This window comes from Macaca mulatta, chromosome 17, assembly GCF_049350105.2.
Source record: "Macaca mulatta isolate MMU2019108-1 chromosome 17, T2T-MMU8v2.0, whole genome shotgun sequence".
Classification (NCBI taxonomy): domain Eukaryota; kingdom Metazoa; phylum Chordata; class Mammalia; order Primates; family Cercopithecidae; genus Macaca; species Macaca mulatta.
In genome coordinates, this window is record NC_133422.1 from 5,503,021 (window position 1) to 5,518,827 (window position 15,807).

Here is a 15,807-nt window from a genome sequence, read left to right on the forward strand (position 1 = left end):
GGTTGAATGGTAATTCTATGTGTAGCCCAAAACTCTTATAAAATCAATAAAAGACAACCCAATAAAAAAAGAAAAGGAAACTCTTTCCTTTTTCTTTATCTGCAAAGGGTAAATTCTTTGTAATCAGTTCATCAACATTACAATTGGACATCTACTAGATATGCACAAAATTTTAAATTGACAATATCAATGTTGTTGAAGATTTACAACACTGTGTAATACACTACTGAGAATAAATTGGACCAACTATTTTGAAGAGGTGACATACTTAGTAAGATTATATATGCACTTATTCAAGACCCCATAATTTTACTCCCAGGCAAATATCCCAGAGAAACTCTGGCAAATATACAGAAAGAAACATATATGTCTCATATAAATACACAAAATGTTGTTTACATGTACATGCATACTGCAACATTTATACTGGCAAAAAAAAAAAAAAAATACCATAATTAAAATTTGTATAAAAACACTGGGGAATATACCAAACAATCCATTTGATCTGTTAACATGTACATAGTTTTTAGATTTTTAAAAATTAAAAGGAACAATAGGTATTTTATTTTTATTTTTATTTTTTCTGAGACAGAGTCTCATACTGTTGCCCAGGCTGGAGTGCAATGGCACAATCTCGGCTCACTGCAACCTCCGCCTCTCGAGTTCAAGCAATTCTCCTGCCTCACAATCCTGAGTAGCTGGGATTACAGGCACCCACCACCACGCCCTGCTAATTTTTTGTATTTTTAGTAGAGATGGGGTTTCACTATGTTGGTCAGGCTGGTCTTGAACTCTTGACCTCGTGATTCACCCACCTCAGCCTCCCAAAGTGCTGGGATTACAGGCATGAGCCACCGTGTCCAGCCTAGGAACAATAAGTATTTCAAAATTATTTATGGAGATAAGAGTGTGGTATTTTATAGAATTCCATGTTACACATTCCATAACTGATTTATTAGAAGGGAGGGCAGGAGTGATCTAGAGACCAAAAAATATTTTGGTTGAGATAGGTAACTAATGATTAAAAATTGTGTTATATATTGTGTTATACACATTCAAAATAAAACATGACAGACCAAGTTTATTATTATTATGACAAACAGTACAGCTGCGGTGCTCCTTACCCAGGTTTCTTTTTGATGAGAGTCTATAAATAATAGATGTGTAGCCGTAAGATAGAGTGTTCCTGTTAATGACTTGTTGCTGGTACTGAATCGGTCAAGTAATTTTACTTGTTCTACCTAAAAGAAAAAAGATATTATTTTTCATTTCAAAAGTGGTATAAATTATTTTTCTGTTAGCCCAGGACTTACATGCACCATTCTCAATTTTTTCTTCGTTTTGTCTAAAATCATAAGAGCTTATTTAATACTTACTGTTAAATTCCATGTATCTTTTTGGGGAATGTATAACCCACAAATAACATACAGATTATTTACAGTTACAAATGTAACCAATAGAGAACCACATTGTAGAAAACAGTAACACTTATATTGAGGGTAGCAAGAAAGAGGGGTGCAGTACAAATAAGCAAAAACATTTTTCATATCCAAGAGTCAACATTTTTATCTAAAGTTGGAAAATCAAAATATAAATATATTATTATCTAGAGTTTTAGAGTAAACTACCATAAAAATTAAATCAGGAAACATTTAAATGGTTGCCAACTCCAACTAGTCTCTATATTCTCCTCACTATCCCACACCAGGGCAATGATTGTTTTTTGTCCACCTCTGGGCTTTTATTCACACCGTTCTCTGCTTCTAAAATCGTCTCTTCTGCTTAGCTAAGTGGCAAGTATTCTTCAAGACTCACTAACATCCTGCCTCCTAACATTAATCCTCATTAGAGAATTCGTTCATTACTTACATCTTGGCTTCGTATTCCTCTGTAGCTCTGAATTCCCTGGCACAGATTATGTCCTATGCTGCTTTGGCCTCCTCTAGTGCCTGAGCTGGTAAGGCACATAATATGTCTTTATGAATACTAGTAGACAGACACACACACACATGCACACAAACACACACACACGATGTTGCTGCTGGAGTGGAGAGTGGGACTAGGGCTACCCAGGAATGTGCAGGAGAGTACTGCTGGGAATCTTTGTGTTATTCATCCTTATGAAAAAAAGTAAAATAACCACTACCAACCTAAAAAATGTTAATTTGGGCCAGGCACGGTGGCTCACGCCTATAATTCCAGCACTTTGGGAGGCCAATGCGGGCGGATCACCTAAGGTTAGGAGTTCAAGACCAGCCTGGCCAACATGATGAAACCTCTACTAAAAATACAAAAAGCAGCTGGGCATGGTGGCACACACCTGTAATCCCAGCTACTTGAGAGGCTGAGGCAGGAGAATTGCTTGAATCTGGAAGGTGGAGGTCGCAGTGAGCCAAGATTGTGCCACTGCACTCCGGCCTGGGCGACAGAGTGAGATTCCATCTCAAAAAAACAAGCAAAAAAAAGTTAATTTATGTGTACCAGCAGGTTGTAGACAGTTTTTTAAATTGTTTATATCTTCAAAATCATCTAGATAGCTAACCACTAGCTCATTAATTCTACAATTTTCTCCCATATATTAATATATTTCATCACCACCAGGCGCAGTGGCTCACACCTGTAATCCCAGCACTTTGGGAGGCCAAGGCGGGTGGATCACGAAGTCAGGAATTCAAGACCAGCCTGCCCAACATGGTGAAACCCCATCTCATTAAAAATGCAAAAAATTAGCTGGGCATAGTGGCGGGTGCCTATAATCCCAGCTACTCGGGAGGCTGAGGCAGGAGAATCGCTTGAACCTGGGAGGCAGAGGTTGTGGTGAGCCAAGATTGCACCATTGCACTCCTGCCTGGGCAACAAGAGCAAAACTCTGTCTCAGAAAAGAAGAGGAAAGGAGAGGAGGGGAGGGGAGGGCAGGAGAGGAGAGAGGAAGGTTTTCTACTTATAAACCTGAATAAAGATTTCTCTTAGAGGTCAACATTTATTTCATTGTTTAGGACCATTTCTTCCTTAAATAAAAATCTAGCTTCAGTTTACCACATACTGCGAATCCAAACTTAAAACACCTTTTAAGACAAATGGGATCAACTACTGTTTACTCCTCTTCATTGTGCGTGACTTGGCTGGAAAGGGCACTGTGGCCAACCAGCACTGAGCAATTACTGCAATATAGATCTCACCTATCTTTCTGGGTGGAGACACAGAGCCAAACCATATCATTTCCTAAGCTATTAAAACAAAGTTTTTAAGGCTCTAACAAGAAGACAACTGATGAATATACATGGAAATAAAGGTTACCATAAAGTATCAACACTACTCAAGCAAATAATCTGTGTCCACATCATTCAGTAGAGTTTCAAATAGCTTCTCAGAAAAAATTAAAAAGTCTACTGGCAAGTAGTTTAAAAGTGGGGAGGGGCTGATTTTATTACTATTTAATTAAATAGGAAGTTGGCTTTAAAAAGAAACCCACGTGAAATTTTAAATTTGTGGATTTTTTGAAGATCATAAATATTCCTGGTTGTGCTCCAATTATAAATCTCACATTGTAACTTCTCTATGAGGCATAAGTATCTACAAAGCTTCTATACATGGAAAACAATCACACCACTTTTCATTTGGATTTTATTCCACTTCTGTCCATCCCCTGTCCTCTATTACTCTTCCTCAGGGGTCCATTCTCTATAGGAAACTTACCTACTGTCATTATGTAAGCCTATACATTAATGACTCCCAAAATTGTACGTCCAGCTCCCCTCTCTCCTGAGTTCATACTGTCTGCTACACAGATAGTATTTCCTGACATACTAGTGAGGTCTCATTATATGCCTATTGCTGTGACAAGTGCTTACCATACATTATTTCTTTTAATTTTGACAACTCCTATATAGTATGTACTAGTACTGTCCCCACAGAAACTGGGACTTGGGGAGGTTGGTTAGTCATCTCAAAGTCACACAGCGAGAAGCAGCTAGTGGTATAGCTTAGTCATAACCCTATGTGATCTGATTCCCAAGCCAAAACACCTTCCTACTATGCTATACTGTCTCCACTAGATGTGTCGGAGCCATGTTATACATACTGAAAGCAAAACTGATTTCCCCCTCACCCCTCACAAATAGGTTTCTAATTCTGTATTTTGGATGTGAGTTAATGTTAATCCTCCATCCTTATCAAGTCACCCACACTGGAAATCCGTGAATCATCCTATGACTTCTTCTCAATCCCCAACATTCCATCAATCACCAATTCCTATGATTTTTATCACCTAAATATTTTTAAATCTGCCCCTTCCACCACTATTAAAGCAATTCCTAAATTATAATGAAAGCCTCTGTTCATGTATCTGTCTTTTCCACTAAAGACTAACATAGCCCAGGGCAAAGACTGTCTTTCATTTACGCACGAATATCTCCTAACAGCTAGTGGTGTCTGACACAATAAATGTTTGTTGAACTAAGATGAACGGCCACAGAAAAATTATTTTCCTCAGGTGAAAACCAGAAGGTGTGCCCAATTTACCAGTGATCCCTTTTGTTGAAATCATTTGATTTATTAAATAAGATTCTTCTTTATCCCATTATACTTTTCCTCATCTATCTTTTCCCTACACAGTGGGTGAACAGTAGGTATTCATTCAGTAATTCTTGAATAAACCAGCATGTGGAACTTGAGTCAATTAAACCTCTTTCCTTTATAAATTACCCAGTCTTGGGTTGTTCTTTACAGCAGTGTGAAAATGGACTAATACATGTACTCTATCTTTGTCTGCCTAATAAATATAAGCAATAAAGTGCTCTAGTAAATATTTGCAAAACTACTGTAGTTAGTAATCTGGTCAAGTAGGTAGAGTCCTGACAGTCCTCTATGTCAAGCTACTGTTCAGTTAAGTTGAAATGGAGAAAGAAAGAAGGATGCATATGGAGTTTAAAAAGCAAATTCCATATTTAAAGGTGCTCCATAGTTGGAAAAAACTACTGTAAGTGATGAAAGCAAAGATCAGCAAAATGTTATTCACTAATGGGAATACAGAAAATACAAAATTCTCAACATAGGAAATACAACATTTATGTCTCAATAGCAGAGGCATAACATTTTATCTGATTAAAAAAAAACGTTAAGGTACAAAATCTGTACTGTAGATTAAAAAAGGTACAGAGGTTTTTAAGTACAGTAGTCCTTTAGGAAATATAGCTTATAAGATCATTCCAGTGTCAATGTGGAGAAAATGCTGGATTGATTAAGGGCAACCAGGTAAGAAGCTAATGAAGCCATCTAGGTGACTGGTTCATATTAGGGCCTGGAGTAAGCTGTGATAGAGAGGAAGTCCCTCTTGAGATAATAACAAAACTGATAAGGGAAGGAAGAGAGGAGGAAAAACAGAGGTTCCTTAAGGGTTTTAAGCTTGTCACACTGGTTGCCATTCACTAAGATAAAGTAGTATAGAGAAGAAAACGTCCAAAAGAAAGGATATCTTTAATAAAATAAACTGAGGACTATCTTAGCATATGCCAACTTACATTCAAATCTATATAACAGAAAATCATTACATACAACTGCTTCAATAGGGTAATCTCTATATGAAAGTGACAGATAGTGAAAGTAATCTGAAATCATTCCAAAACATTTATTTAGTATTTACACTAAAGTTCTCAAGAAAATAAGAGATTTCTGAGAAAATACACTGATTATTTTGCTCTTTGTGGCAAATCCCACCCCTCACCTCTAAGGTGAGACTGAGTCTCGCTCTATTGCCCAGGCTGGAGTGCAGTGGCGCCATCTTGGCTCACTGCAACCTCCAAAGAAAATCAAGTATTTTTCTTTACTAAAATCATTGGCATACAAATTTCAAACCACAGACTTAGTCAACTTCTAAAAACCAACTGCTTCTTTATATTTCCCCTTTTCACCAAGGAACTAAAAGTATTTTACAGATGTTGCTACAGATTTTCCCAGTCTGTTCTCAGAAATGTGTTAAGTCAGATGTTAGGAAGCAACTATAACTCTTTCAGGTCACTATCACTGTGAGGTACTACAGAAACTGTTAGGATCCTTAAATTATAGGTATCACCACAGCCAAATAGAAAATGGAAAAAAAGAAAAAAGCCTTTGGGAAAAAAAAGAACAAATGAAGAATAAAAATGGGGCAAAGAGAAAGGAATTGGAAGATGTCACTTCGGTGAGGAATGGTAAATGCCAACACACATTACTTTAAGGACTATTTAGTTGAATCGTTGCCAACTATGGGCCTACACTAAAAGGTACCCTAATGGTCTATGCAGAAAGTTCAAATTTCAGCCAATTATGAAGTCAGGACTGGAAAACACAGAGAACCCCACACATACGGATTCACATTCAGAAAATGTTGGGGCCACCACAGGTGTAGTGGCTCATGCTTATAATCCCAACACTTTGGGAGGCCAAGGCAGGAGGACTGCTTGAGACCAGGAGTCTGAGAACCAGCCTGGGCAACACTGTGACACCCTCATCTCTACAGGAAAAAAAATTGTTTTTTAATTAGCCAGGCATGGTGGCATGTGCCTGTAGACCCAGCTACTTGGGAGGTAGAGGCAGGAGGATCGTTTGAGCCCAGGAGGTAGAGGCAGGAGGATCGTTTGAGCCCAGGAGGTAGAGTTATGATCATACCACTGCACTCCAGCCTAGGTGACAGAGCAAGATCCTATTGGAAAAGAAAGGAGAAAGACAGGAGAAAGGACAAAGAAGAAAGGAGAAAGGAAAGGGGAAAGAAAAAAAAGAGGAAAGGAAGAGAAAAGGAAAAGGAAGGAAAGGAAGAGAAAAGAAAAGAAAGAAGAAAAGGTTGGAAATGAAAAACACAGGGAGTCACACAAACAGAATCACATTCAGAAAATTCAGACACCTCTTTACCCCTCAGGAAGAAGTGGCCTCTGGGACAGGAAGGGACCAATGGCCTTCAATCAGACTTCTGTGACCAACAGTTGTACTTATTCTACAACTACAACAATAGACACGGTGGCTACTGAAGCAGAAAGTGCACCATCACTGCTCCTCTGGCTTGTTGCACTCCTTCCCTATAGCCAGGCACTCATCTGGGACTCTCAGAATCATTCCACACTGACATCCTGCCAAGAATTAGCTTTCAAAAACGGAGCACTTCAAGTTGTGTGCAGGAAGTGGAGAGCAGAGATTATGTTTTTTGTTCGTGTATCCCAATTTCCAGAACAGTGGCTGCATAAATTAGGAAATGAAACAGTCACAGACCTCAAGAGGGGAGAGAGTAACCTCAGATCGTAAATCCAGTGGGCACTTTTCAGTTTTATCTTACTTTGCTTATTCCATCAATGGCTTCCTATCTCACTCAAAAAAAAGCAAAGATTTTACAGTGGCCTTCAAGACTACAGTAACTTGCCCCGTCCCCCAGCTTTAATCTTCCACTATGCTCTTCTTCACTCACCCTGCTCTAGCTGTCTTGCTTGTTCTTAGCAACCAGGCATGCCCTCAAAGGGTTTTTGCCCCCGTTGTTCCCTTTGTTGAGACTCTCCCCCGCATCCCCCATGTGGGGATGGCTTGCGCCCTCACCAGTTTCAGGTCTGTACTCAGGAGTCACCTTCTCTGTAAGTGCTTCCCTAACCACTCGATTTACAGCGGTCCTCCCTTAAACCTCCTCCTCAACCCTCATACTCTCCAGAGCCCTGGCTTGCTTTATTTTTATCCATAGCATTTACCACCATCTAACACACTATACATTGAACTTAATTTTGTTTATTGTTATCTCTTCTCCAAATAGATAAGTTATAAAGGCAGGAGTTTTTGTCGGAACTTACAACAGTGCCTGGCCCAAGGAGGAAGCAGCCAGAGGATGGAGCAGAGAAGGAAATTAGAACAGGGAAGACTGTCCCCTTCCCATCTGTGCTTCACCTCTTCCAAATTCATCTGGCTTCTCCTCCTCTGCTTGCCTGCCCCCTACCCCATTTTTTTTTTTTTTTCTTTTTGAGACACAGCATTGCTCTGTTGCCCAGACTGGAGTGCAGTGGCATGATCTCGGTTCACTGCAACCTCCATCTCCCGGGTTCAAGTGATTCTCATGCTTCAGCCACCCAAGTAGCTGGGATCACAGGCATCCGCCACCATGCCCCGCTAATTTTTTGTATTTTTAGTAAGACAGGGTTTCACCACGTTGGCCAGGCTGGTCTCAAACTCCTGACCTCAAGTGATCCTCCTGCCTTGACCTCCCAAAATGCTAGGATTACAGGCATGAACCACCATGCCCAGCCTGCTTGCCTTTTTAAGTGTTTAGACTATTCTCTACAGAGTCTCAACATATTCTTGCATAAACTCATCCAAAATAGAAATTTCAATGATTTACCTAAACACAACTCCCTCCCAAATCTACTCTTGAAGCCAGACTTTTTCCCTCACACTAGATCCTCACAATCAGCTAGCTACTGGAAAAAGTCTGACCACCCAAGCTTCTATTCATCCCCTCCTCTCTATTCTTACTCACACTGCCCCAACTGACTAATCAAATCTCTTGATTAGATCATTATTCTGTGAGGCAAGAGAGTGTGGTTAAGAGAATAGGCTTGCTATCAGAAAGACCTAAATTCAAGTTCCCACCTCCACCTCTTCTTTGGCAGAGCTAATTGTGCGAGCCAGGACAAGTTATTTTATTTATTCTCTCAGGGTTTCAGTTTCCTCACCTGTAAAATGGGATAGTACTAGTGAAAATCAAAACAGCACTTTACTTGGAAAAAAGCCTTCAGGTGCTCCTCAAAACCTACTGGCTCTTATTTCAAAGACAATTTTAATACTATCAGTTTCTCCTTATTCTTATTTTTATATCTCCTTCCTTCTTTCAGAGGGAAGATATATTTGTACACATACATGGATGATATCACATTCTAATGACAAAAAGAGGGAGCAAGCTAAAGAACAAGTTAGGCATTAACTTTTGTAATAACTCAATTTGGGCCTTAGTAGCACCAGATTTTTATGAGACATTCCATTTGATTACAAACTCTAGCAGTCAGTCTTTCTTTTTTTTTTTTTTTTTTTTTTTTTTTTTTTTTTTTGAGACGGAGTCTCGCTCTGTCGCCCAGGCTGGAGTGCAGTGGCGCGATCTCGGCTCACTGCAAGCTCCACCTCCTGGGTTTACGCCATTCTCCTGCCTCAGCCTCCTGAGTAGCTGGGACTACAGGCGCCCGCCACCGCGCCCGGCTAATTTTTTGTATTTTTAGTAGAGACGGGGTTTCACCGTGGTCTCGATCTCCTGACCTTGTGATCCGCCCGACTCGGCCTCCCAAAGTGCTGGGATTACAGGCTTGAGCCACCGCGCCCGGCCCAGTCTTTCATTTATAGCTTAAAAAAAGTTCTTCCATTCCATTCAGTAAAGTTCCATTCACAGATAAGACAATATCATTTGACATCAATATAAGATGTCAGCCAAAGTACTGGCAGAGAAGGGAGAAAGACTGCATGAAGAACTGTCTCTGCATATTTCTCATTGTTTCTTGGCAGGACTATGTCATTATGGCAAAATCAGAGCTCAAAGCGATAGGCAGTAGCTACATGATTCATAAGTGAAGCTTGGAAATGCTCTTTCAGAAATCCAGATTCAGGGACTTGACATCTTTGATGCTATACAGTTAGTAAACCAAATGTGACCAAAACAGAATGATATATATGTTCATTAGTATTCAGCTAAAATACTTAATCTGATAAAATTCTGATTAGCAAGCAACAGTAATCCTAAATATTATTTAAAAACAATACCACATAAATATTATTTATGGCAAAAACAGGTTTGGGGGGAAAAGCTCTTAGAATTATTATCAGCATTTATTTCTGAATTAATACTAATGCACATTTAACAATTAGATTAAAACTAGAGAGGCACTGGAAAAAGCATACATAGTCTTTGGAGTTAAACACACCTTACTTTAAATACTAATTCTATCTCTCATGAGCTAATTGAGCAGGTTTCTTAAATTCCTAAGCCTATTTCCTCCTCACCTATAAATGCAGATAATACTACCCAACTGACAGGGTTATTTAAGAGATCAGTGATGATACTGTATAAATTAACATATTTATGCAATTGTATATATTATAAAGTAATAATATTGTATAATTGGCTATACTGACATATAGTTGCTCAACAAATGGTAATTATTGTCAAATAAAGCTGATTGAACAACATAAATCACTAAATAGTCATAAAGGACACTCTACAGTCAATTTTGATCCTAATGACTAAACTACATAAAGGTCAAAACAGCTAATCTAAAACAATCCACTTTTGGTTTCTAAATACTTACACTTATTTTTGCAGCAAAACTAACAAAATCCAGATGAAGGCTATGCATAATGGAAACAAAAGGTTGGCTATGTTCAAACCAATCTTTTAAGAATAAGTTATTTTCCCAATACATTAATAATTTAAGAAAATGTTACAGTCCCCACAACAATTAACAGAACGTACCCTGAGGTCCACCTCCATCTTGCTGTGATACACCCAGTGTCAATAGAGCGTCTGGCACATACTAGGTACCTAGCAAATATTTACTTGCCGTCTATGTACACTCACTTAATATTACTCCAGAGTAGTGATCCAATACTAGAAAAACAACCCAAAGTAATAAAAGAGCATATATGAAAAGTAGTTGTAATAGAAAATCATCAGAAATTTCTTAGTCTCTAAAAACGCCTTATTAAACCACCAGCATGGGACCACTGTGTAAAGATAAGTCAAAATCAGAACATTACTTGAAGAAAAGTTCATCCATTGATAAAGAGGAATATCAGACAAAATGAAAGTCAACGGTGACAACTTTCAAAGAGCTAATAAGAGGGGCTACAACTCTACAAATAAAAACAAAGATATATATTCATAATACATTGAAGGAAGAAAGATTTAAAATAACCAAGAGATCCTCAATATTTTCCAAGTCTGTTCACTCTTATCCACCTAAGAATAGGATTTGCTCTAGTTGATCAGATTCAGTTTACTTTTACTGATTTTTTTCTTCTTTTTTTTCCGCCCCCACTATGTCACCCAGGCTGGAGTGCAATGGCGCGATCTTGGCTCACTGCAACCTCCACGTCCTGGGCTCAAGCCATCCTCCCATCTCAGCCTCCCGAGTAGCTGGGGACTACAGGTACACACTACCCGACACGGCTTTTTTTTTTTTTTTTTTTTTCCTTTTGAGACTGAATCTCGCTCTATTGCCCAGGCTGGAGTGCATTGGCGCCATCTTGGCTCACTGCAACCTCCACCTCCCGGGTTGAAGCAATTCTCCTGCCTCAGCCTGAGTAGCTGGGATTCCAGGCGCCTGACACCACGCCCGGTTAATTTTTGTATTTTTAGTAGAGATGGGGTTTTGCCAGGTTGGACAGGCTGGTCTCGAACTCCTGACTTCAAGTGATCTGCCCACCTAGGCCTCCCAAAGTGCTGGGATTACAGGCGTGAGCCACCGTGCCCAGCCAATTTTTTTGTTTGTTTTTGTAGAAACTAGGTTTCACTATGTTGTCCAGGCTGGTCTCGGATTCCTAGGCTCAAGCGATCTGCCCGCCACGGCCTCCCAAAGTGTTGGGATTACAGGCGTAAGCCACCGTGCCCAGCCTTTTACTGGTTTTCGATTGTGTGCTATACACCGTAGAAAGCACATGAAAAACAGAGGAGGTTCGAACTGATGCAGAAGTCAGTCACGTGCACTTAGCTACTATATAATACGTATCTGGAACCAATACAAGAACCTGATCCAATGTCTACTCTAGTCCTCTTTTCCATCTGTGCACCTTCTACTAGTTTGGTTATAGACTTAAGCACCCTTCTATTTTCAAAATTTAAGTACCAACAACTTGAATTCTCAAGTTATTTTATCTTTCTTCTCTTAAAAAAAAAACGTTTTAAGGGGTTAGTTTTCAGCATCTTCAATTTTGTTAGATACGGTATGCACAACGTTAAAGACAAACTCTAATAAAAATTCATGTGTACCTTTAAAAGGTTTGTGAAACATTTAAAAAAATTGTAAAAACACAAATTCTTCTTGGAATAATGAAGATAACGAACATCTGCTGGTTCCCTAAATGAGCCGTAACTTTAAGATGGCCAGCAACTAACAGGGCTTCAGCTTTGCCAAAACGTGGAGAGGCTGCCTTGCAGTGGGCTCGCAGTGATTTTAGAATGTTACTCTTCCCGTCTCGATTTATGTTTTTCTCCCTCCCAAATTTAAACTTAAATGTCGTTGGAAACGTAATTTGGTAATATTCTGATGTCATTTCCTTTCGTTTTTAAATGCGTAATGAAATAAAAATATTTGTTCGTTCTCAAAGTTCTTCCACACACAAAAATTAAGCGTGGAGTGTAATAAGATTAATCGAGTAAAGCTGCATCCCGCCTTTTAAAATATGGAATAACATTCTCCCCTTCTCCAGAACTCCTGTTAAACTGACTACTGACACTTAGGACAATGCCTGAAGTTTGAAGCACCTACACGGAAACACCGGATCCGAAAAGACTGGAGACCGAGACAGCAAAGGGAGGTGGTGCGGAGAGCTGATCTCGGCTCCTCCAAAACTCGTATTGTGCATCTGCGACACGGGGCAAAGAAATGTGAGCAAGGACAAGCTTACACAGCATCATAATGTTAATTTGAAGACCGATTTTCCGGTAGATGAGGCAACGAAAGGCCGAAAGACCCCAAAGTTAAAGGAGCCTCAATTTTGCCCGAGAAAACGTAGAGCTAGGAGGGCGGGGGAAGTTTTCCCGGACTTATCCCTACGCACCCCGAGATGTTGCAGGAGGGACCCCTGCTCCTGTAGGTACAGGGGGCCTCTGCACCCCGCTGGGCCCAAGCTGACCCTTCCCTCCAAGACCAGGCCTGGCCAGACCCTCCCGCCCCGGGCCGGGTCTCCGCCGGGCCGGCCCCCAGCCCCGGTCAGGCCAGCCGAGCCTTCGTCTCCTCCTGCCTCAGCCGGGTCAGACCAGGGCCCCTGAAGACTGGTCGTCCCGCGCTCGACTACCTTGGTCGTCCGGATATGCTCCATCGCGAGGAGACGTCAGCCAGCAGCCGGCCTCACGGGCGTACCATGGGGCTAGAGAAACAGGGCGGTGACAGCCACAGAGAGCTAGCGGGAACTCCCTCCGCCGGCCAGCGACGCGGGTCCGTCAGCCGGCCCCGGTAGCGTCAACCGCGCAGGCGCAGCCGGCGAGCGCCGTCTCCTAGAAACACTTCCCCAAACCTCGCGGCCTCCCGGGGAACAAGGGGCTGGCGGACGGGCAGAGAGTCTGCGGACCGAGAGCGGCTTGCTGGTTCGTCCCGGACCGCGGCGGATCCCACAGCGCCCCCTGCTGGAGGAGGCCGATGCTGCTCACCACCCCTCCCGAGGCCGTCTTTGTCGTCCCGCAGAGCCCACGCGGGGCGGTCGGGGAGGAAGACTGCTCGAGAATGGATCCCCAGTAAAGGGCGCTTGTGGGGTGAGGGCAAGACTGGAGGATGTTCTGGGGTCCGTCGCCATACCAATGGACACCACCCAATTTAGTTTGAGCTGCAGTTCTACTCATAAGAATGTATTCTAAGGAAATAATTAGATTTGGAGTTATTATTCTAAGGAAATAACCAAATAACGAAACCAGCCTTATTTGAAACAAATCTCCAATACTACGGATTCCTTATGTAAAGTATGATGATTAGCTAGTCCTCAATCTGGTCTGCTGTCAGAGTCCCGCCTGCTACCTCAATTCCATACGATGTCAGCACCAGCCTCCATTAAAACTCACCCTGCAGAGGGATATCACGTAATGAAAATGCGAATGCTGCATTACCGAGGGAAGAAAAAAACTGGCTATAGAACAATAGGTTCGATGTAACCGTGTTCTGTAATTTTTATTTATGTAAACAAAAAGTTTACATTTCTAGAGGAGGGTTATTTTTGTTAGAATGCGTCTAATGTGGTACTTCTCAGCCTGGAGTGAGTGTTCTCCCCAGGGGACATTGGGCAAGCTCTGGAGATATTTTTGGTTGTCTCAAATGGGGGTGGGGGGTGGCGGCGGGGGGCAACTGGTGGGTGGAGGCCAAGTCGCAAGTCAGCTGCTGAACACCCTACTAGGCACCAGACCAACCCCCCAACAAGAAGGAATTAATTATCCGGCTCAGAGACAACAACAGTGCAGAGGTTGAAAAAACCTGCTCTATGCCAGGTGCGGTGGTTCAGGCCTGTAATCCCAGCACTTTGGGAGGCTGAGGCGGGCGGATCCATTGAAGTCAGGAGTTCGAGTTCGAGAAACCCTGCTCTACGTTTCGTAAGTATTCTGTACTAAGCGAATTAGGGTTTGTAATCTTCAGCTTTCTTACTGCGATTGGTGTTAGAAAAGCCTAACATCTACATTTTCTTTTATAATTAAAATTTTTGTTTCACTTATTTGTTTCATTTTGTTCAAGTTGTCTTGGCTTGTTTTGTTTTGAGTGCCTACTATGTTTCAGACAGATTGCCAACACAATGGAGATGGTTATTAAACACAACAGCCTTTGTGGTGGAGTTGCTGACTCCTTTAAGGTAAATATGTAAGAAGAGTTACATTAAACCACCTAGAAACCAACCTTAGTACAGTATCACATCCACCCCCTCCCCCCCAAAAAACCCCACAAAATCTGTTCAGAAAAAATATATATATACGAATATATATGGAGAGAAAGATAAAAATAATGTAGGTCTTTACTGAGGATTGCTTTTTGAGAAAACAGAAAGAGGTGAATTGTATAGCACACAGCAAGACTTTCTTAATAAAACCTCTTTATATCATTTTCCTCCCAATTTATATCTTCCTCCTTCCCCATTCCCCTACAGATCATCCTCCCTCTTCTCATCTCCTCACTTCTTGTGTCCTCTCTTTACCAATTCTCACAGAGAGGCCATCACAATGATGTCAGGTGACCAAATGTACTGAGTGCTTTGCAGGTATTCGGAGGAAAATGCTATTGCTTTCCTTATTTTAGAGATGAGACAAGTGAGACACAATGAAGTAAAGTAACTTGCCCCATATCACATAGCAGATAAAGCCAAGATCCATGTTATAAAGCCAGACAGGCTGACTTCAAAGTCTGTGTTCTTGACAACTGTTTTACATTGATTGGCTTCTCAAAATCCATATTAAAGTTCTATTTATGTTAATATGATAGTCTAGAAAATTACCTAGCTTTACAGAAATAAAGTAAAATAACAGACAAAATATTAAATGACATTTCTTTGACTCTTGAGTTGACTACTCTTGCACTAGATAGAATATTCCTTATGGTTAAATCTGACAATCACTCAGTTCCATTATTTTTCCTCAAGACGTCTCTTTAGAGGTCTCCAGATGCTTCTAGGAGCCTCTTCTCCTTTTGCTTCAGTTTGTACTTGTGTTCGCTGAGCTTACTGAATGAGTATTATCCTGGGACTGTCCTCACCATGGGCCTGAGAAATGTGTTGGTTACTTGCGCTGAATTTTTAGATCCTGTGGTTTATCTTTCTTGATTTACTTACTTGCATTGTTTTATTTTGATGTAGTATATTCTGTATTAACTTCCTGAGAAAGGGTGAATGCAGCATAAATCCTTGATGGGAAGTTTGACTGGGTCTAGAATTCTGTAATTTTAATTAGGATTTTGAAAGCTCCCAGAGACGTATCCTAACTTTCAATGCAGTTCAGAAATCCGATGGTGTTCCGATTTCCCTTTAGGTATCGCTTCTACTTTCTCAGGATGCTTTTTGGGTCTCTTTATCGCCAATGGTCTAAAATTTCAACAATAAACCTTAGCTTTCTTGTTTATTTTTCTGCCTAATGTT

The 15,807-nt window shown here is 40.8% G+C and overlaps 1 protein-coding gene across 1 annotated transcript in view; it reads right to left on the reverse strand.

Moving 5' to 3' along the window:
• The window catches only part of MTMR6 (myotubularin related protein 6), a 38,618-nt gene extending 25,475 nt beyond the window's left edge, over window positions 1–13,143 (reverse strand). Inside the window, 2 exon segments of the mRNA NM_001267015.1 lie at window positions 1,125–1,241; window positions 13,003–13,143. Of these exon segments, the coding sequence (NP_001253944.1) occupies window positions 1,125–1,241; window positions 13,003–13,026 (141 nt within the window). The 5' untranslated portion in view covers window positions 13,027–13,143.
• Window positions 13,144–15,807: the final 2,664 nt, after the last annotated feature.